Genomic DNA, 22,949 nt, shown 5'->3' with positions numbered 1-22,949 from the left:
TGGCCCTGAGAAGAGCACAGTACTATTATATTACAGCTGGCTAAATTAATGCAATGAGTTTTTAGCATAGACATTTAGGATATTATTTGGCAGAAATCACCTTGATGGCTCACTTGTCTACAGGCCCTTTTATTTAGGTATCTGTCACATGAACCAAAAGCAAACATTATTAATACGGATAGAAGGGGCAGAATAGGACGCACTTTGTGCTTATAACACAGCTATGACTCATGGACTTAGAATTACCTATACCAGTGCTCTAAACCCATCCCTTCCATACAGATTAAATGGTAATTGGCAGAAACTGAAACATCTGTATCACCAGCCCTGACCACCTGTTTTAACCCAGACCTCCTGCAAACTTCCCCATTCCTCCACCAGTGGTGCTTGCTTCTTGTCAGTATCAATTCCTGAGTTTACACACTCAGCTGAAAATTAGTGGCTGTTTCTATTTTAGCTTTTCACCAGCCAGACGAAAAAAAAAAAAAAAAAAAAGACATTATGAGAACTTCAGTATCCCATCTTCCCCCTGATAAGCAGTTTTAGGGAACTTATTCCTAAGAGGTATTCAATACATCACAACTTGTGTGACATTAACTAACCAGCAGGAACTTCCGCTTGCTGTAACACTCTGTGACTTGAAAATTGTGCAACACCTTTAGTAAACACTTCCTCATATAGGAACATGAACAAGCTGAGCAGCTCACTCCTTCTCATTCGCTGCTCAAGAGGACTGCTCAAAGCAGAGGGACTGGGAACCCAACTTTCCCAGCCCGAGGAGACCACGGCCAGACAACTGCGACTGAGATGACAAACAAAGTTCTGATTTCTGTCCTTTTGCTATGTTTTCTCCATCAAGGTATGTCTATTTCTTTAAATCCTTTATCAGTGGTTACTATGGGTAATCTTAAATAACTTTGTATAACTTTTACGATTTTTTTTTAATCATTAACATGAAGATGACACTGAAGAACAGTGAATTAAAGCCATTTAAGAAAAAGGTATTACTGAAGTTGGGGAGTTTGCTTTTTTTCTCTTTCAGTTCAAAGTGACTATTTAGTTAGAGAAATATTTACTTGTGTGAACACTCGCCATACATTGGCTACAGACCCAGAACAGGTTAGTTTTGTGAGCCAATTAAGAATGTGCTTCCTCTGCAAGTGATTGGAGAATTTATCCAACTGGGGCAAAGGATTACACTGACAGCCTTTTGGCTATAAAAGAAAACACTTTTATCTGAGTTCAGTTAATGACATTACCTGAATTAAAACAGTTACCACCCTCACTATCTGTGGCATACTTCAAGCTGTGAGTAGAGAAGCTTAACCTAACAGACCACACCATATTTTTTTTCCCAATGTGCATTGTTTCATTCAATTCATGTCATCAGGGAACTTTTTTTTTTCAGACCTTGGCATGCACAAGCACGCACAGGTTTTATACACATAATTACACACGTAATTTGTACTCAGGAGGTATCTTTTTGATTTCGTTATTTGCACAGAATATCTGAAAATGTGTACAGCACTAATGCTTAAAGCATTATATATTTAGTTCCTCAAAAAAAATCAAACCTTCATCATCAATGAAATCCTCACTAATGATATTTCTTCCTGGTTCAGGCTCTTGGAAAATTACTTAATTATTTGCTCATTATTAACATTTTTTTCTAGCCATTATAGAAAGCCTAAGGAATTTCTTTCCTCCTTAAAGCTACTGACTCAAGACAATGGCTGAAGCTAGCCAAAGGCAATGCAGTGAGTTGATTAAAAAATGACCTCTAAGAAACTGTTTGTTCCAGAACAAAACTGTTTTCCTTGAAATGCGACTTGCATCCCTCTGCAGGAGAAACACCAGTTTAGTTTTGAGTCCTTATTTGATTCCAGCCTAGACTTGAATTATCTGGGCTGCAGTTGGTCTTGTAAAAGGGAGCAGGCAGATAAAATTGGAGCACAGAACTCAGCTCTTGAGAGGCCTAAAATATTACTTTGATCATTGCATGAGAACATGCTTTAAGATCATAGGAAGACCAAGCCTCCAAAGAAAAAGGTTCCCTTTTTTTAAGAAAAAAAAAGTGCTGCTTAAACTAAAATATAAAGCCCTATTGTTATTTACAGTAATGGACTTGCATTTTTTATTCTTTAACAGCATGCACATGGATAGTTACTGTGTACTTTGTAATTGCTCTGCTGATCTAAGATAACTTAGGATTTATTACCATCATACCATCATGCCCTTCTCTCCAGCATTCAACTTTATCTACATACAGCCACATTTATTCTGCATTTTTTTTGAAAGGGTTTAATCAAATAAACCAGTTCTGAAGAATTAATCTATCTATTTTACTGGAACAATGTGCATGAGGATGTACTCTGCTGTTGCAGAGATTAAGGATTATAGAAAATTGCAGTAATGGGATGCCCTACTCTTGTAAAAATCTGGCCTTGAGGCAGGCAATTAAAATGGGAGTTGCACTCTCTCTTTGTTGTTGTTGTTGTTTAACACAGTCTCTTGTGCTTGAGCCCTCAAGAATTTGTCTATTCAGGTGAAATTACCTTTTGTAGGAGATTTAGGAGTTTATGAAGCATACAGACCTCCCGTTGACTGGTTGGAAACTAACACATCCATTGTAGGATCCTGTTCTCCCCAGTGCTGTACACCAGCTGCTGTCATTAACTTCAAATGCTGCAGTGCGTGCTGACCACCCCTGCAAAGCGTGCCACAAATTAACTTCTGTCATTATTCACTCATGCTCAAAAGCCAGAGAACAAAATGCAACACTGCTCATCAGCACCTTTTCTTCCATGTTCTTTATAGCCACTGCAGACATCACACCTCATAAGCAAGACCAATAAAAATTGGTTATGTGAGCTATTTAATCTGGATTCCTTACCACCCTCAAGATTTTCCCATTTTACTCGTCATCCCCTATTATTTCACCTGCCCTTGCTGAAATGCCTTCTCCAGTCTTTCTGCTGTCACTCAGTCTGATTCAATAGAAAAGAGCAAGTCTATTGAAGAACTGTTGGGAAGTATTTATGTGAGAAGATTAGCTGAAAAGCTTTCTGAAGCAGAAATCTAGGCTTGTTCCAGACTTGTGGGGAACTGTATGAGTTTATTTGCTTATATCGAGGCAGTCTTAACTTGTATGTCATTATGTGATAAAGTTTGAAGGTTATTAATTTCACAGAACCATACAACTTAAGTTATGTCATTTGCAAAAGATGAAGGTTGCACCTTGCGTAGCTGATCTAGCGTGTTGGTACACGAAACTGCTGGTTGGTGTTGGGGAAAGAAATCCAGAGGGAATTGCACAGGATATTTTGACACCAAGAAATTGCCAGGTATGGCAACTCATCCAAAATCCAGGCTGTACAAACGTTGTTAGCTCACACTGTGAGGGGACTGCCTTGCAGAGCAGATGACCACACACCAAAGCCAGAACAGAGAATGCATGAGAAATGAGTGGCACAACAGATCGATGACTATACAGCCCCAGAGAAGCAGTCATGGCAGACATGAAATATGGTGTTTAGAAAGTTAACGCTGTGTGTTCATAAATATACATCTCTTTCTCCCTAGGAAGCACAAGCAAGATATTACCTGGAGTTGAGCAATATGAAATAGTTTATCCACGGAAATTGCACACAGTACATAAAAGAGATGTAGAAAGAAACAAAGAGGTATTAAAAGAGAGAACTACTCTTTTTTTTTCTTTTCTTCTTCTCTGGGAGATGGGGAAGGTTGAAGGTTTTCTGGAGTCAGAGCACTTTTGGCTTTCAAGGATAAGAAAACGGTGAGCCAGACACTTAATCTTACAAAAGAGGAAGGAAAAAGAAAACCTGGAAGAGTGATTCCATGTCTGGTAAAAATAGACTGTGAGGTGGGCTCAGTGGGCAGCCAAGTACCTGTATGCAGTAAGTGCATCTTCTGTACTTGTATCTCTGCACAGATGTAGGTTTTGATAGTACTCAGATTTTGAATAACCTGTGCGCATCCTGATTTGTAGTAAATTAAATCAAATGCTTAAAACTAAGCACATTCTTCCATATTTCAATAGAGTTATGAAAATGGTTGAATTTCAATATCCACTTCAGCACTTTACTGAATGTGCAAATATGTGCTTGTGATGGTAGAAATGCATTTGCAAAGTTAAGTTTGTTCCTCCAACTAAAAAGTATGAAACAAGGTGACCTCCTTCTTATTCTGTAACTGCCAGAGCACTTATTTTTGGTGGGAAGAGGAAGAAAAGAATGCAGTTGGCAACTCAGCAACTGCCAGCTCATGGTGAGGCCAGAAATTGTAACAGTCCATATTCTAACACTTAAATCTGTTTACAGAAAAAATACGATGACACATTGGAGTATGGAATCAAAGCCAATGGAGAGGAAGTCATACTGCACCTCGAAAAAAATAAGTATGTTCAGTTCAGCTCCTTCCTTGAACATTAATCCTCGCTGTAAGTGGGTTTGTAGGGCCTGCAGAATACAAAGAAACAGGACTTGGGCTCTTATAAGATAAAGGTATTATGGATTATAATGGTTTCCAGTCCTAAGAGAGAAAGGGGAAGAGAAAACATCATGTCACTGTTTTGGTAATGAGAAATAACCACATAGGCATGCAAAATTACTATGACAGAATGACTTGCCTATACCGCTAACCGTACTCTCCTGTTTATTCCTTAAATGGCTAAATCCACTGAATGCTTAAGATGGTCATATTATTTCACAAGATTTCTGTGTCTATGGGTAGTCTCAGGGTTGTATTTTTTTTTGTTGTTCTATACTGGTAGTAAATACAGAGAAGAACCAGAGAAACATCCATGAAAACGGGGCTGTGTTAGCTCTATAAATGCTTCAAAAATGGAAAATATTAATAAGAAGTGCAGTATTCCTCAGAAAAGGCTTCCAGCATGCCCTACCTCAGCACTATGTCTGTTGAACTTTGAGTAGTGTAATAAACACGGGCATCAACAAAATGCTTTATGGAAACTGAAAGCAAGGAGAGCTTGCCTGTTCTGCTGGAAAGATTAACAACATTTTAACAGGCCATGAAGAAGGTGCGGAGAAGCAGTGGGCTTTGAACAAAGCATACAAAGAAAAACCCCAAACTGTACAGAGCAAATGCAAAATAAAGCACAGTTGTGATTTTCTGCTTGCTGGCTCCACCATAATATTTAACATCGTATCAAACAAGTCAGCTTTAGTAGGTTCTTTTCTAATGACTGTGTAAATACAACAGAGCTATAATCAGTTGATGTCAAATATTTATTATAATTCAATGTTTGCCCCTTTTTAAATCTAATCTGGGTATTTGAAAGGAGGGAAGGGAAATCAGCTTGCACTAAACCCCACTCTTTAAAAAGAATTTGGGCTGTGGGATTTGGGGGTAGCTGCCTGCGCAGAAGTGAGTAGTGCTCTGCTGCTAGCTCAGCAGCCCTGGTTTTGAGTTAAGTGTGGCACCAATCTTGGAAATATACGTATGTGTGATCTCTGAGCAGTATCTCTGTGTGCACGCATACACATGTGTGAAGCAGACAAGGTAGCTCTTCCACTGACCTCTGTCTTGGCTATTAAAGTTTAGTGCAGGTAAACCAGGAGGAGAACACAACAGTACCACTGTGGAGTGCTGGAAATGTCTGCATAAACTGGAGGCCAAAAAAGAATAAATACTGGATTTATATATGTTTACTTTCAGATCTACTAGGAGACTACTTTATACCGACGAAATAAGTAGACTTTAATTGCTTTCTTATTTTAGAAATGTCTCTTTGAGTAAGGATTACAAACAGGCAGAATTCCCCACCCAGCAGTTTTGCTTCCTCCGTCTTTTGATACTAACCATAACCTGAGTAATCATTTGAATTCCCTAAATACTTCACGTGTGACACAACTGTCTCATTTCTAGATGACTAATTTTTTTTTTCTTTTTTTTTGAATAATAACTGTACTTTACTCTTTGCAGAGATCTATTAGCTAAAGACTATACTGAAACAGTTTATTCAGATGATGGTCAACAAATAACAACGAGTCCTCAGATCAAGGTAATAAAGGTTTCTTTCCCCTGTATTTGCAGTATTGAGGTTTATATGAGATTTCACGGGTCCCTGAAATTATAGCACAAATCATATGGAAAGAAAAGATTTTAAATCAAGATACGCTGAAACTTTGGATGCCTCAGAAGGGTCAGGGGAAGATATTCTTCGTGACTCCAGGCAGTCACTTTTCAGCTCACTGCTTGATGAATGCACTTGCTGAGCTGGGTTTCTTCTCTCTTTTGTCAGGAAAGGGAGTGGAGCTAGGACAGACCAAACATTTCCCTGCTCATTTGACTTTGCTCATTCTGTGCAACTCGGTGACTTGCTCTTACACCCTAATCTCAGTGAGATCATGGGCTCCGATAAACACAGATTTCCTCCTTGGCTCACCTTATCACCCACGCGTTGCAGGTTACCCCAGGTGGTTTCTCTGAGCCATGACAAATCAGTTATTCAGATACAGACACAGAGGAAGTGGCTGTTCCATTTTAGTTAATTTTTAATTAACTATCTGCCCACTGGTCTTATCCTTAAAAAAAGCTCTCACCTGAAGCTTTTTGTCCAATGTCACACTGTGTGTTTTAATCCATACCGTTTGGAATGCAAAACTTTTTTCTCTTATTTTTTAAAGGGTGTTTCCCTGAATTCTGGCCACGATGAAATAATTCCGTATGGGCCAAATTCAGCCCAATTCAGAGCACATTAGTTTACATTTCATTTTGAGCACTAAATCTGCTTATTCTTATTTTCATGTTGTGTTCTGTATTAACCAGAACCCACCTTAACTGGATTTACCAACATCTGGGTCTGTGTTGAAGGATAACAATAATAGTACTGTAGCAAATATGGAAACGGTCACCAGCTGTTTTCATTTTAAGAATCTCCCCTAATGGGAGATCTTCTCAGATGGCTTTCTGAAATCACTAGGCCAATTCATTGCAGTCAGTGAGATTTGGCCCAATTTGACAAGGATTTTATTTTTTTCTATACAGGATCACTGTTACTATGAAGGTTATATTCAGGATGATGCTGATTCAATAGCAAGCATCAGTGCTTGCACAGGTTTAAGGTAGGTGGGGCTCTGGTTTCCAATGGGCACAGATAGCATGTTCTGTGAGGATATATTTTCTAATGTAAATAGAATCAGGATATAGATAAATGGATTTCATCTTTTGTTTGTTTATGCTCATGAGGAAACTAGTTTACAAAGGCAAGGGGAAGAAGTAAAAAAAAAAAAAAAAAAAAAAAAAAAAAAGGTTACTTTGCTACTTCAGTCTCAGAGTTTACAAATTAGAAGCTAAAGGAATTTCTATGTCAAATTTATGTGACTAATTCCATATTAGATCTGGTCATAAATCATAGCATAGCAGACTTTCTTTGTGAATAGTTCTTAGCTTGTCCAGTTTACGTGTTAACACTGAATGCTTTATTTTAACGCTTACTGATTGAAATGACACAAAACTTTAAATTGCTTTCAATATTTCAAAATTTCATCTGAAATGAAAATTAGAACTTATATTTGAATTCCCCAATGAACTGAAATTCACTTTTCAATCATCCCTCTCAAGCACAAAACCCCCAAACATAAAACTAATTCATTCCTAATCCAGTTTCATTTTGACTGACAGTCTCCTACTCAAGAGACCTCACCTGACCAGCCAGAGCTTCAGATTTACTCAAGACCTTTGATTTTTGCCTTTAAACCATTGCACACTCTGCCTGCATGCTGTCAAACCACGTTCCATAGCATCAATGTGTGCCACGATCCCTACAAACATGCAAAACGTTGTTAGAGATAATGTTGCTGTCTTGACTTAGTCTTCTAGATTTAAAAGATCACAGTCTAACCTGGAGAAAATTTTCACAGTGGGTATTTTGAGACCCGTGGTCAGAAGTACCTTATTGAACCATTGGGATCTTCGGACAGAGACGAACACGCGGTCTACGAGTATGAGAAACTCAGAGAAGATGAGCCCATAAAAACCTGCGGTGTAGTCAATAGTAGTTGGGATGTTCATTCAAAATACCGCATCAGTGACATCTTCAAATCCAGCAACAGTCCAGAAGTAAGTACATAGGAGAAGAGAAGTTGAGGGCTTAGCAGAGCTGCATGAGTGGCACAAGTCCCACTGCCTGGTGGCACCTCTAGGAGAGATGCAACTGCAAACAGTGGGGCATAACCAAACCTTAAACAACCAGTGCAGAATCTCACAGATCTGAGTTTTTGTAATCACTGTCCAACTGGTGCTAACTGGTGCCCATGTGCATCTTCAAACAGCTAAATACTTTTAAATATCTAACCTACTTTCACCATTTTAATAATTTTCATCATTTTAGAAAGCCCTATTATAAATTACTTATTGAAAGAAATTGCCTAATAACCAATACGTAGGTGTGAAGTTGCAAAGACTGAGACTGAAACAAGCCTTAATATTTATCAAAATTTATCCTTTCTTTAGATGAAGGCATATCTGAAAGCAAAAAAGTATCTGGAAGTGTACATAGTCGCAGACAACACTATGGTGAGTATTGAAATAAGTTTTTCTCGTTTCATCAGCTAGAGATAAGCTTTCTGAAGCCGGTGCTATTCATTCTGGGCTCCTGCCACAATTACAGTGCTACACTATGCTGGGACTGAAAGCAGTCCCAGATGCTACCAAATCAGAGATTTATGGCTATTTTAACAGACACAAAACTGTTCGAGGTAAGGTATGCATATCCGTGCTGACAGACCCAAGCTCCCTCCTTCCTCAGTGTCATGCACAAACCCCACGCAAGCTAATTCCCTGCATCCAGCGCTGCCTGGCAAGCTCAGGAGTGAACATGGAGAAAAAAATAGACACATTTTCCTCTCCCTATCACGCATGCAACTCATTCCCCTATGCTTAGAATCTCTATAACGTGGAGTTATATGCCTGCACTTTTTCCCAGCTCTCTCCTCCAGGCTTTGTGATACATTGTCTGATAAAATAAGGAGTAGAAAAGATAAAACTAGGCCATGTACGGTGTGATTTGCAATGCAATCTGCTCTGGGATATTTCTTCTCCGACAAAGCATTTATTTTTCCTTTCCTGTTCCTGACATCATATATTTAATTTTTTAGTATAAGAAGTATAACCAAGATGTTGAAACTGTGAGACAAAGGATATTTGGAATAGTCAATTACATCAACGTGGTAAGAGAAAAAACAACAAAGTGAAATTGTAATAAATGTGATTTATATATACTTTTTTTACTTTTACAAACGTCATGATTTTTTGTTAATACATCTGGGAAGGAATGAAAAATGTACTGTTTGAAAATTGTAATGTAATTGTCATTTTTATAACAAATCTAACACATCTGTATTATCCTGTTGTTTGCCTTCAGACTGGATTTTTTTTTTATAAACTCCTATTAAAAAAGATTTATACCTTATTTTCTTAGCACCTGCTAAAGTGAATGATTGAAATACTTCACAAAGAATGAATTGATTCTTGATTTCTTTCACAATTTAAATCTAAGGATTTTTCAAGTATTTTTAAACCAGTTATAAAAATGGTTTTAAAGTGGGGAAAAATAAGATTTTATGTTTTGTTTGGTCTTTTTTTGTTGTTATTGTAACTTTGAAGTGCAGAAAAGCTTAAATCAGGTTTGGAGTGGACCATATTGCAAGTGACAAAAGGGAACCAATTACCAAGTTGAGTGTGTTTCAGAAGTCTTCATAAAGTACTTTGTTTTTACAGCAAAAATGTTTCTCTGCTGCAGGTTTATAAGGCCATAAATATTTACGTGGCTCTAATTGGCCTAGAAATCTGGACAGATAATGATAAATGCCTCTTGAGTCGTACTGCAGGATTCACTCTGGACAGCTTCTCAAAGTGGCGTAACTCAGATTTATTAAAGAGGAAAAGAAACGACAATGCTCAGCTAATCACGTGTGTATCATTGTTTTCTAACTGCATGTCCAAACGTGTTAAAGGAATTTGTTCTTAAAAAAATTGGTCACCAACCCAGCAGAGACACTGTCTGTACAGAACTGGATTTCATCCTTTCCAGCACCCAGCTGCACTAATTCTAGGACAAAAAGATAAATGCAGGCTCTCATTTCTTGCTTTTGTTTTCTTCATGGAGCACAGATTAGCTCCTAGGACGTACTGTTAGGACATGTTATCTAACCCTTCTACCTGAAACACTGCAAAGCCAGGCAATGACTTGTCACATCTCTATCTTTCCTTTTCCCTTCTCTGGTCACACAACAGTTGGGCGTCCTGAGGACTGCAGCATAGTCTGACAGCCTGAAGAGCCACGGTATGAAGCTTAAAGGCTGGGAAATGCAGATTGCCAAACCAAACCAACGCTCACTTCACTATTCTGGCTCACATTCAATGGCCCTGATTCATCCAAGCACTTTGCTGCATTTACAGCACTTCATCAAGCACTTTGCACCCAAACAGGTGCTCAGATCTCATGAGCTGCAATGTAATTTAGGTAAAAAAAAATAAAATGAAAATGTATTTAATTGTTTACTGGCTTGCAGTGATCCTCAGCATGTCCTCAAACATTTTATTAAATCAGGGATGCAAACCAGAGCTGGAAATGAGTTCATGCTTCAAGCCTTCTGCTTGGTTAATGGAGCTGGTGCTGCCTTCAGATGTTCTCCCTTGTAATAACACTTCATCTCACTCTGCCTTTCTTCTTCCTTACAGGGGCTATGACTTTGAGGGGACAACAATTGGATTAGCTTTTCTAAAATCCATATGCAGTGATGTATACTCTGCAGGTATAATTCAGGTCTGATTTATTCTTGTTTAATTTTTGAAAGCTTTTCTATGTTTTCATGCAACCAGCAAAGGATGGTTATGGAAATTGGTGGTGTACAACATTTTCACTTCTCTGTCTGGTTCATATCATTATTAGATCAGGCTGCAGAAACCACAATCACAAACTTTATCTTAAATGAAGTGCAGAGGTAACAAAAGCACAAACAAAGCATGGTAGTTGGGTTATCTAAATGCCAACATCAAACTCTGACACCTGTGTTTAGAGCTCCAGACACTTGTAGAGTCAAAGGAGAAAAATAAATGATTTCATGCCTCCAGCTTAAGGTTCCCATTACAAATGGGGAATTGATTGTGCCTGTCATAGCACTTAGCCACTATATTACCACTGCCTAAATTATTATAATAAGCCTCAGCCTAAACAGGAACATAGACCCCAAACTTTACCAACAGAACTGGGAACTCGTCTGCTGTGCCCAGCTTCAGAGGCTGGGCCTGTTGGTAAGAGAAACAACCCATCACATGAAATTCCAGCTTTCCCACACCATAAGGAAATCCTAGGATGACTGTAAATGCAGGATGTTATTTTGGGGGGCAGATGCATTTTTTAGCAGCACGATTTGCCATGCCACGCTGGAAGAGCACGACCAGTACACTGCATCACATGCTTTATGCATTTCCTCTGCCAGCTGCTTTTAAACATCTGCATTTCACTCCAAAGAGTGGGACTTTTCCGTTCCTCCCTCCCACCATAGCACCAGGCTAATGGCGAAGATGGAGCACAGCATCTGCCTTTCCCTTCTGTGCACGCACAAGAGTGTACACAACGGTTACTTGGTGTAATGAGCAGTAATTATAGCACACCCACATAATTACCCTAAGCACAAGACAGCTATCCAAAGAGAGGATTAAGGGTTTGAGATGCTCAGTTCCCCTTAACGCTCAGTTGTTACTTGGCTGCCTAACTCCCTCATGTTTATTTAAAAACTAATTACACCAATTTACTGATGTTGGTTAGCGGTGTGATCTCATTGCTGTTACACAGAATGCAGCATAAACATTGGAATAAATGCATGAACAGACCAATGTTATCACATTACGCAGAATAAGGATGTTTTCACTTGAAAAAAAAAATGTTTTTCTTAGCCACACAGCTTCTCTGATGTTCCTATTTGTTCTAAAATGCTCGTAGAAATAATAGGTGGTTCTTGTTTCCACAGGATCACAGCAGGAATGAAATTGCAGTTGGAGCTACCATGGCACACGAGATGGGACACAACCTCGGCATGAGTCATGACACCAAAGCCTGCATATGTAGTGCTAAAATCTGTATCATGACAGATACCGTCAGGTAGGAGTTTGGAAAAGGGCAAGTGCATTAATGAACAGGGGTAGTAAAGCACGGGCTCTGGATAAGCTTCACAAAATAGAAAAGTCATTAGTTTTGTCCTTTAAGATTATCTCATTCCAATTATACAGAAAGAGAAAAAGGAAGAAACTCCACAAAGTGGTGAGCATCCCATTTTCAGTTCCAGGCCCTTCTTAGTTATTCCTAGATAGACATCCCCCAAAATAATAATCTTTAGTCCCTTTTGGATGACCTTTGCTTTGCATGCATTGTTGTGGCCTTGGCATTATGCCATAAATTGCAGCAATCACTTCCTTAAAACTGTTAGCATGAAATTGTTGTGGTTATCTCAGATGACAGAGTTTCTCCAAGACTTACCTAAAATATCTTTTTGTTATAAACCCTGAAAATATTTCCTGTAAAAAACACACAGAATGTTGTCATCTTCAATAAATACTAAATTGGTAGAGGCTTAATTTGATTTTCATCTTAAGTTGAATACCCTGATTTGGACAGCCCTAGGGAAACCTCTTCATGCTTGAAGCATCCAGACACAAATTGTGTAGACCGGGCTGAAAACTTTGAGGTGTAGGATTCTTTACGTGCAATATATTTACATTTACCCCATCTTTTCTTCTGATTTGCTTCCAGTATTTTTCTTGCTAGAAGATAGCCATTATATTTAGTATTTTTTTTTTTACATTTGGAAAAGTGGCTGCACCCAGTAGTTTGGACTATGCTTACTTTTTTGTGTCCTTTTTATTTTGAGGGGTATTGTTTCTCCTTGTCTATGCTGATCCTAATACGAGTCCTCCTCCTTTCTCAATATAGCTCGATCATCCCCAAGGTATTCAGCTCTTGCAGCCTCCAAGACTTTGAGAAATACATGCTGAATGACATGCCAAAATGCTTAACCAACATCCCAGATATAAACACCATCGTAGCACCTCCAACCTGCGGAAATGGCTTTGTGGAAAAAGGAGAGGAATGCGACTGTGGTACTGCCGAGGTATCTGCATAACTGGGGATAAAATAATACCTGGAAGAGGCAAACAATTTTATTGAGGCTGTAGAGTAGTTGGTTTCTGAGGTAGCCAGCTCAAAGCTAGCTGAAATACTTCTGTAGGAACGCTGGTCATCAAATTGCTTATACGTACTACAGACGTGCCTATGAAGTGCGTGATGAGAAAGATGATGGCATGGTTTGCGTTGTGTCGACACAGGAACTGAGAATGGGGAAAAAACATGCATTCGAAACTGTCTCAGAGGAAATAAGCAAGTTCCCCACTTCTGTCGGCGCATTTGTAATCCCACTTAGCGTCCTTTGTGCTCTCTCATGATGTCTGGTCTGGTTTCTAGAAACAGTGGTTTTCAGAGAAGCAAAGTCAGGTTCGAGGTATCCCTCCCTCCCTCAATAAGCCAGTACAGGGTGGTTCACTGAGAGTGCAGTGAGGAGGGGACCAAGAACACGTCGTGCTGTACCAGAGCTGATTGCCTGTTCTGTCACAGGAGTGCACAAACACCTGCTGCAACCCCGAGACGTGCAAACTGACGGCGGGATCCAAGTGTGCTCATGGAGAGTGCTGTGAGAATTGCCAAGTAAGACTCCTCTGCATCTCTGTCTCCTCATATTTTCTAGGGTAGGGGTTTTCTGCCTTTGAGAAAGCACTGATACATCTCTCAAGAGAATCAATCCTCGTTACTGGTAATTACTGACATAGCGTTGTAATTACAGGCACATTTTGCCCATCCCAATGCACACCACAACAACCAGTACACCCAGTTCACCCTGGAGAAATGAGCCTTTTGATTACCCATTTTCTCCTGGGAAGAAAAGCTCAGGCACAGCCAGGCAAAATCCTGTAAACTGATGTAAACAACTTTACATTAGATAGGGATCTGGCCCCAAATTTTTACAATTTTTACAGTGAGGATGGGATTTGTCTCCCCTAATTTTAGCCCTCTGGTTCAGTGTGACTTTTAAATGGCAAGGAAGAAAATTAAGTGTAGCATTGCTTTCCCCACACTTCAGTATAAAGCAGCAGGAGCTGTTTGCCGAGCAGTTAAGGATGACTGTGACCTGCCTGAGATGTGCACCGGTTATTCTGGGAATTGCCCATCGGATCGATTCCGTATGAATGGACATCCTTGCAACGAGGGAGAAGGCTTTTGTTACATGGGGAACTGCCCCACCCGGGAACAACAGTGCAAAGCTGCTTTCGGACCACGTAAGTACAAGCTGGCATTGAAAAACTGTTGTCAAGGTCAAAAGAGAGAGACATAGGAGGCTTTGCCTGAGAGCAACCCAACAAAGCTCTTTTGGAAATCAGGAACAGCACAGCTAGATAGCTGAGTTCTCGCTCATACCATGTAGTTTATCAGCTCTATATTTACATCGTAAAAGTTTATCGCCACCCAAACTGAAAGTCACGGCATATAATATAGTATACCTCTAGAGAAATAGGAAATCATAAGTATATTCCTCTTTTGCACAACATTAAGATGACTTTGATACAGTCAACGTGCACTTGATAAAATGAGGAAGTATCTGTATTTCGAGAGGAGTGGTGGCTTACCAGCTTCCTAGTCCTGACTATGTCCTTTCTCTTTAGCAAAGTCCATCGGTTTGTACTAGGCAGTGAACACAGAGGGATAGGTGCTGCTGAATGCACACATTACTGTTACAGAATTAATGCATGAAGTGTCAGTGAGTCATTTAGGCTCATGGGTAACTTTACTGGAAAAGGCCATATCCTAAACAGATAAAGGAAATGCAGTATTAACAGTTTTTGCAGGCAGAGAACCTAAACTAATCCCAGCTCCTCTCCTAAGCTCTTTGCATCATTGCATTTCTTGTTTTCCTCTTTAACAGAGGCTACTGAAGGTGCAGCTTCCTGTTACCGGATGAACGAGAGAGGGGTATATTACGGATACTGCAAGAAAAAAAGTGGTAGTCACATCCCGTGTAAAAAAAAGTAAGCACTGTTACAGAATTTGCTAGAATTTGTGAAGAGAGATCATTCCCATCCGAATTAAGAGACCGAAGCAAAGAGTGCTCTATTTTAGGTGGCACATAAGTCTACAAGTCTTTGTTTCTTATTCCATTTGAAATATAATTCTAAGAAATCTAATTTCCAAGTAGTAATCCTATCCAGGGAAAGAAGCAAAGTAATTTATCTCAAGATCAGCCTGAGAATGAACAAGAGTATGCATGTGTGCAAGCCTGCTTGTGAGGATGACTGTGTACATGCACGTGTGTGTGTGTAGGTAAGGACTGGGCAAGGATTTTTGAATAGGTAACCTGAGGTGAACCTCAGAAGTTGAGCCAGACCAGCTAAGTATTCATTTCTGCAAATTCCCATGGGCTCCCTAATAAACTCAAGAGGTATTAGGGACCTGCCACAGTCTACTAACAAACTGACCCCAAAACCATCACGAAACAAAACTGATACCTGCAGTTATTTCTTTGGAGATCCTATATAGCCACAGCAAATTCAGGCTGTGCAACAGACCAGCTCAGAGGGTTTTGCTGTGCATTGTTCTAGTGGCTTTTGTTCTCCTTCCAGAGATATAATGTGTGGGAAGTTGTTCTGTACCGGAGGGCAGGAGATGCCTACGTATGGGAGCCTGGTGACTTTTGAGTCCTGCAAAGCAAGTTTTCCTAGGGATGGAGAAGGAGATTTGGGGATGATCCTCAATGGAACCAAGTGTGGGGATGGAATGGTTAGTAGAGATTTTTTTTTCTTATTTTTTCCCTCTTTCAGTCTTGCTTATATCATTAGCATTTTTTGCCAGACAAGGACTTTAAACCAGAAAGGCTGAAGTGGATGTGGAGCTTCTGATCAGATTTGCCATAACTTCTGCCTTACATCTAGCATGAATCAGCAGCAAACAGGAACTGCTGTCCTTCTGACTTCCTTTTGTTTGACTGCTATTTTATTAATTTCTCACTGACAAAAATATATGTGGCAGAAGAAACATACTTTGTACTGAAAAGTTAAAAGACCATATATAGATTACTGTTTTTAATAATTTCTATAATGGATGTGTTAGGCCTCACTGAGTGCTATGTCCAATTTCTTTGTCATATTTTTACCTGGGAGGGTTATTAAGGGAAAAACAGGATTTCAGAGGACAGGAAAACAATGATATCTCTACATCTTTGTCACTCCCTTGCTATAAAGTATCCAAAGGTCAAATGAAAAATTCTGTCAACATATCAAACTCTATTATAAGTCTAAGTGATTTGCATACCTCCTTTCACACTTCATACCTTTACACAATAATGTGCAAGCTCTGTGTTTTCTGAAAGCTATAAATCTCTTCGGTGACATTTGCCTTGTACATCGCAGGTATGCAGCAATGGAGAATGTGTCTCTGCTGAAGATGTCTTTAGATCAAGTGACTGCTCTGCTAAGTGTCCAGGACATGCTGTAAGATATAAGCATTTGATGCTATTAACTTAAAAAATAATAATAATAATAATGCACGCCAGCTATAGACCTTGTTGATGCCAGTATCTAAGTTACTGGAATAGGAATTTGCAAAAGTCAGAAGCTTCTTATATTTTTATAAAACCAAATCTAACCTGATAGGGTACCAATATTTTTAAGGAGCTCACAGGAGGCTGACACAGTTTCTGCCTGGCCCTGCCTCTGAACCAGTATCACACCTATACGTTCAGGTCTCCTCCCGTTTTGTGAAGATAACTGTGCTCACAACTGAACATTAAGAGAGCTACAGATGTAGAGACCAAAGATGCTGCTTTGTGCTATAGCTTCCAGTGTAAAAATACTTGCAAAAGACAACCAAGCCTGTGCAAAATTGCTACTCCCAGTGCTAAAGTTTAGTCCAAGCAAAATAAGAGGGGGTTTCCAGATCTAACTGTAATAAGCTTAATGCTGCCCTGTTCCTGAGCCAATGATGTTTTACTACATCACCTTCACTCCTATTTCCATCCTTGTGTTTCCCCAGGTATGCGACCATGAGTTGCAATGCCAGTGTGAGGAAGGATGGGCACCACCGACCTGTGACAGCTCATCAGCTGTTACCAGTAAGTGCTGTATGTCCACACATGGGGTTGACTACCATCAACTCGTTGAAACGAGACCTTCTTTAACTCCAGTGAAACAGCCCCAACTTGCCCTGGCTGTCAGACTGTTTCTTTGCAAATACTGCATATCTAGGTCTCTGATTTCTGTGCATCTTTCAGTAATTAAAGCTTGTGTGAACAACTGGAGGAAATTATTTTTTCTTCTAAATAATCTCCTGGGTGTATCTATAACGTTAGGGTGGTAAGCTTTTTCCTTTTCTGTCCTGAGATAACAAGCACACGCTGTCAAATTTCAGTGGAGCCAAGCTCCCAGAGGCTTTGCTGTGAAGGAGGCAGTCAGGGTCATTGCTTTAGCATTTACATGGTGCTGATCTGTAACTGAGCTACCTCTTGGGGAAAATCCCTTCTGTACAAATACCCAACTGTCTAGGGGAAGAAAAAAAAAAGATTTAAGGAAAGAATTTTAAGCTGTTGATATTATCTTTGTCCTCTCTTCACATTCACTAAAGCACCAGCAGCTCTCAACACTGAGTCTTGGTTGAGGCTGTAGAGTAGTTTTGTTGAAGGAAAATTGTGAAGCCTCACTTGTATGCTATGCTAAAGGGCTGTGCCTACGTTGGTAACACCCTTCAAGAAAGAGAGGAAGAATGACAGCGCAATGATCTTTGAGGATGGATTTGTTTAGCTGAAAGACAGCCCAAGCAATAACCAGAGTCTTCAAAAACAGCAGAAACAAATTTATTTTAATGATTACTTGTGATAGGAGAAAAAGCTATAAGCCTGAGCAACTATTAAGATAAATAGTGTCTAGACCTTGAGGAAAAAAATACTTTGCCAATAGGAATCTGCTTAGTAATAGCACATCTTTTAAGAAATAACAACTTGTGTCTTCCTGACAGGTTTCGCTATCATCGCTGTTGTGCTGGTCATCCTTACTGTCACAATAATTGCAGCAGCGTTACTTATCTACTTCCGAGTATTCAAGAAGAGGTAAAGTGTTTACCCTATTGAGAAAAACAAAAATACAGAAAAGAAAAAAAAAAGCAACAACACTAAAACCAAGCAATTCCTCGATAGTTTTTAAGCTGGGGCTTTCAATGTGGGTGAAGGAAACCTTAGACAACCACGGAAGTTGGTCAAGGAGCTTTACTGAGCTGCTTCAGTGGTCCTGAATTTGGGAGAGGACTGCAAACTTGAATCTGTGGCACTCAAGATTAATTTCGCAGTAATTAAAAAAAAGTGGGTGGGAGGGAGAAAAGAAAAAACATGACTTTATAACAGACCAGTAGGATTAAGACAGGTATTTGACTTTAGCAGGTAGTTTTTGCTGTTGTTATTTAAAAACAAAACAAAACAAAAAAAACCCACTTCAGACAGGGTAAGATTTACAGTTATTTGTAAATTCACATAGCAGGCAGACCAGAAGGGGACCTGGAGCTACAAACCAAGTCTTTGTGGATCAAGAACACGGAGAGCACCCAGGCCTGGCCATACCTGCCCAGAAGGTAAGAGCAGGGAGGTGCTGGGTCAGCTACAGCCTCTCTGCTGTAAATGAGGGGCTGAAATGTGAAAACTCACCAGCTGAAGTGGCCTACACTTGCAGGAGGGTTTCAAAGTGCTTGTTTAGGGCTGAGAGGAGCGTGCTGTGAGTCCCAGCACAGGGAGGAAGCGGGTACAGCACATGACGTTAAGAAAAGCCCCTAACTGACCTGCCTGTGGCAAAGGGTGCATGTGAAGACAAGATGAGGTCTCCATCAGACTTAACTGTTCCCTTTTTTTCAGATGAACGATAAGAAACTTCTCCTTCCTGTACCCCCACCGCAGGAAAACAAACCACAGCTTCGGAGTGTAAGTACTTTGAGAGAACGTGTTGGCTTTTATGTTGGTTTTGGGCAGGGCAGCACACAGGAGCTCACGTGGAGACCTGCAGTGACCATCTGATCCCGAGGGCAGGGAAAATCTTTGCACTCTAGATAAAGCCCTGCATGTTTCTCAGGGCCAGGCAGCATAAAGCATCCCAGATCTATTTCTGAAATGAATACATCCATTTACCACCAGCAATGTACTTTCTGTATAAAACACAAGCCCACACATTCCCATGGACCATACAGATGCACACGTACGAGATGCGTATATAGGACCAACATCTTTTGTACTCTCTTCTCTTACAGCCCATCATAAGACCAAAGGGTCCCCCACCTCCCATCCCTCCCACCAAGCCAGCCTCTTCTCACACACAAGAGCTGTTTGTAAGTATAACCCTACAATGTTTCACATCTTTCATCTCAGCTGCAGATGAATAGCAGACACCAACAAGTATTTTCAGTTTCTGACTATGATTAAAGGAATCCCCGTCTTCAGAGATGCTTTCTTCAACATGTACCTTGAGCACACAACCAGCTTCAGCTTCCTGAGTAGTTTATTTGAGCACAGCTACTTGATAAAGATGAATTTACACATTGAGAATAGCCCAGTGCTCTTCTGAAGCAGTATATCTATATCCCCTGTGTACTTATATTATTGTATGCAGTCAGATTAACCTGACTCACCCCGAGCTTTTCCACTAGGAAAATGCTGCAGTAAATACGAGATAACTGCAGCAGCAGCTGAGGTCTGAGGAGGTTGTGCAGCTGCTTAGACATGAAAGCATAACGCTTATTAAACTACATTTTTGTTACAGGCACCAGAGAAAAAACCTGCTTGCCTCCCAGTTCCCAAAGGCAAACCTCCACCTCCACCAAAGGTAACCCGAGTTTAAATGTGAACTGCAAATCTTTTGGGATGTAATTTGGTGAAACTGCATCAGGCACAGTCATTTGTTTGATTCTTTTTCATGCAGGCTTTAAAACCTCCAGTTAATCCCCGTGTATGAAGCTTCCGAAGTAGGGCTGATCAAGGTCCCTGAAACGTTCAGGGACAATATCACAAATGTCCAGTGATTCCTCCACTTTTGGTAAAGGCTTCCTTTTTTTTTTTTTTAATATATAAAAAAAAATGGCTTACTGACAGCTGCTTTGAAATGAAAAGTCTGGTTTTCAAACAGCAAGAAACCCTCTGGTGATGACATCAAGCTGCTGTCTGAAAGGAAACGAAGCAGAATTGCTACTTGCACTGAGGTGTAAACTAGGAGTACGTTACAAAAGCTGCTTAATGTCCCAACTCCTAGGCCACCCCCACAAGAAGTGGCTGCACTGGGATACCTGCACATGCGCTGCTTTTCTCTGTAGAGACCTGAGAAAGTCAGGGAAAAGCACGGTACGCTGATTATTTTTGTAAATTAAAAACTATTTGCTGCATTTCTGGATCTTTGCCAGCCCTCTCTTCAGCAACAGACCAGATCTTTTGCTTCACGTGCAAAGTTGCAACCTCCGGAACAAGAAAAATCCTTCCTGCCCTTCGGAGAAAAGTTTGCGACCCTGAGGCCTGAACAAGCCTTGGAATAATAAGAATACAGAATGGAAACCAATTGATTCTGGAAGGATCCTTTGGGATCAGATACTCTTATTAATCCTTAGATTACCTGTTAAACAGGATTCCTCTGTTCAGTTGGTAGGACTGGAGTTATGCTCAGCAGCAAAGCACGCGGGAATCAAACCGCTTGCTGCTTGCAAGCGCTCCCAGAGCTCAGGCTGTGCCAGCTTAAAAAAAGAGCTCCAGCTGCCATCATTGCACTTGGACAGAAAAATTTAGAAAAGCGCAGTCAACAAAATCTTTAATCGTTAATTTTATTCACCCCTCAGCTCCAGAAATATCTGGATATTTCTCCCTTCCAGGGTATACACACCTTGGTGTTTTCGTTTAATTGCTCTTGCATCGGGGTGTGTTATTGTAAAGTTGCTAATGAGAACTCGGCTGGGCACAGGGGTTTGTTATTGTGGGACTGCAGTGCAGCATGAGGCTTTGCACACTGGTTCATTACTGAGGGGTTCTTCATTCGTTCTGGCCTGTTGGCATCCACACTGTTGACACTCTTCGCCTGCTGGCATAGATCTGCATGATACTGTTGGCATTGCTGTTAATAATACTGTGAGGGTGCTGGCACTGATGCTATTGTTACCGTTGGCACCAATACCTTTCATGTGGTTGGCATCGATATTTTTAAGTTAAAGCACACAGAAGTGTTTTTCAAGGAATAAAAAATTTTTTACCAGAAAAAAAAAAAAAAAAAGGGAACAAAATTGTCCTCGACCCAAAGTACTCAAGATTTTATGGAGATTCCAGTTTGAACTGGATTTGTGTTTGGATGGGGATCAAAATCAGAGCAGTCCTTTGGCTTTCCAAATCAATTACACTGTGCCTGTGCAGTTTCCAGCCTTTGGGCATAGTGGCCAGAGAAGATGGCACAGCTGCCAAACTGCCAAAACAAAATCTGGGGCCTCAGGCCAGCACTGTGCATGCTTGTACCTGGATTTGGCTCTGCCCAGCACACGTTAGAATTTTAAAATAAGCCTGATCCTCAGAGGGTGCAAGAACTTCTATTCATGTTCACCAACCAGCTCACACCCGCTGAAATCCCAACCCGTATTATCTTGTTCTGGTGCTGGCCACACGACGGGACAGTCACTTTTTAAAAACAGAGCCTCCTAACACACTGTGATCACTACCGCAGACGCATCATCTCTGAGACAGAAATACATATAAAATTCAATTTTTTCTTTGGGGCTAGGTGTGCTTTGACAGTGCCAATCAGTTATGGTACACCCTGCAAAATACAGTTGTGATGAAATTACCGTCTTCAGTTTGAGGAGCGAGGTACTTTTGGAAGAGCATGGCTTTCTTCCGCTTTGTATAATTGCTTTGTTATTTTAGTCAAAAATGGATTTTAATGTATCCGTATTTGACTCTGTTATAAAGATTTAGAACTTTTTTTTATGAACTGTAATTAATGTATTTACAATATTTTCTGTATTAAAAGTGTTCTATCACAAAACAACTACCTCCAGTTTAATGACAATCATTTGCATCCAATACACTTGACAATAGTGTAAAGTGGAATCATATAAAACAATCACCAAATCCCTAAACCTCCCAGTTTGGACCAAAAAGATAATTCACAAGTATTTCAAATCCCTGCCAGCTTATCCAGTAAAGCTGGGTTGACAAAATACTACATCACATTTTCTCTACCTACTTAAAACCTATTTCTCCATGGTTTTCAACCTTTTCCACTTTGTGAGTACTCAAGATCTTTCCGAGGACGTAGAGATTTGAAGCAAGCTGAAATTTAGACGTGTGTTCGCGTGAGTACCTTTCCAAGACCCAACTCCCAAACCATGCAGCTTGGGCTTGCGTTCTCCTGCTGACTGTGCTTGACCTGCATGGGCAAAAACTGCCTTAATATCTGAACACTTTCAATAGGCAGAGACTGCAACCCAACCACAAATGCTGTGCTGCTATCAAACATCTTCAGCACTAGAAACCTAAGGAAAATGTATTACAGAACACACCTGTAGCTGTTTATGATTTACAGCTTTTCTTGGCCCCAGCATCCAATGGAAAAAAAGGATGATAGCATCCTCTGCGACGGAGCAGGAGCATGTGCCAACAGCTCCCAGCCAGGCCTCGCACAGCAGCACTCACTGTACGTACAGCCTGCTGTTCTGTTATGCAAACGTGACATCTACTGTCAAAAAGCCTCTACTGCAAGAGGAAAGTGAACCCAAGAAAAGTGAAGGCCTCTACAGTGCTCCAGTTGTCCAGAGCCCGCAGTACGTAGTCCCAAAGGACTACTGCGTTATCAGATGATTTTCC

The 22,949-nt window shown here is 40.3% G+C and overlaps 2 protein-coding genes across 3 annotated transcripts in view; one reads left to right on the top strand and one right to left on the bottom strand.

Moving 5' to 3' along the window:
• LOC311424452 (uncharacterized protein) overlaps nt 1-22,949 on the bottom strand; it is a 184,351-nt gene that overhangs the window by 87,439 nt on the left and 73,963 nt on the right. The window lies entirely within an intron of this gene.
• Nucleotides 661-22,131, top strand: ADAM28 (ADAM metallopeptidase domain 28). Of its 2 annotated transcripts, none has more exons than XM_084499627.1 (24): nt 661-859; nt 3,583-3,683; nt 4,341-4,417; nt 5,965-6,043; nt 7,030-7,106; nt 7,905-8,103; nt 8,497-8,559; nt 9,141-9,212; nt 9,785-9,954; nt 10,726-10,810; nt 12,018-12,148; nt 12,977-13,154; nt 13,655-13,744; nt 14,178-14,373; nt 15,018-15,120; nt 15,712-15,868; nt 16,498-16,578; nt 17,120-17,198; nt 18,098-18,188; nt 18,613-18,703; nt 18,981-19,046; nt 19,370-19,447; nt 19,879-19,941; nt 20,038-22,131. In XM_084499627.1, the coding sequence occupies exons 1-24, from the start codon at nt 808-810 to the stop codon at nt 20,068-20,070; spliced, it is 2,412 nt and encodes an 803-aa protein (XP_084355753.1). In that variant the 5' UTR covers nt 661-807; the 3' UTR covers nt 20,071-22,131. The 2 variants fall into 2 exon arrangements, with proteins under 2 accessions (XP_084355753.1, XP_084355752.1); XM_084499626.1 differs by having other exon boundaries at nt 18,610-18,703.

Source organism: Aythya ferina (genome assembly GCF_964211825.1).
Source record: "Aythya ferina genome assembly, chromosome: 27".
Taxonomy (NCBI): Eukaryota; Metazoa; Chordata; class Aves; order Anseriformes; family Anatidae; genus Aythya; species Aythya ferina.
This window is presented reverse-complemented; position numbering and strand designations above follow the sequence as displayed.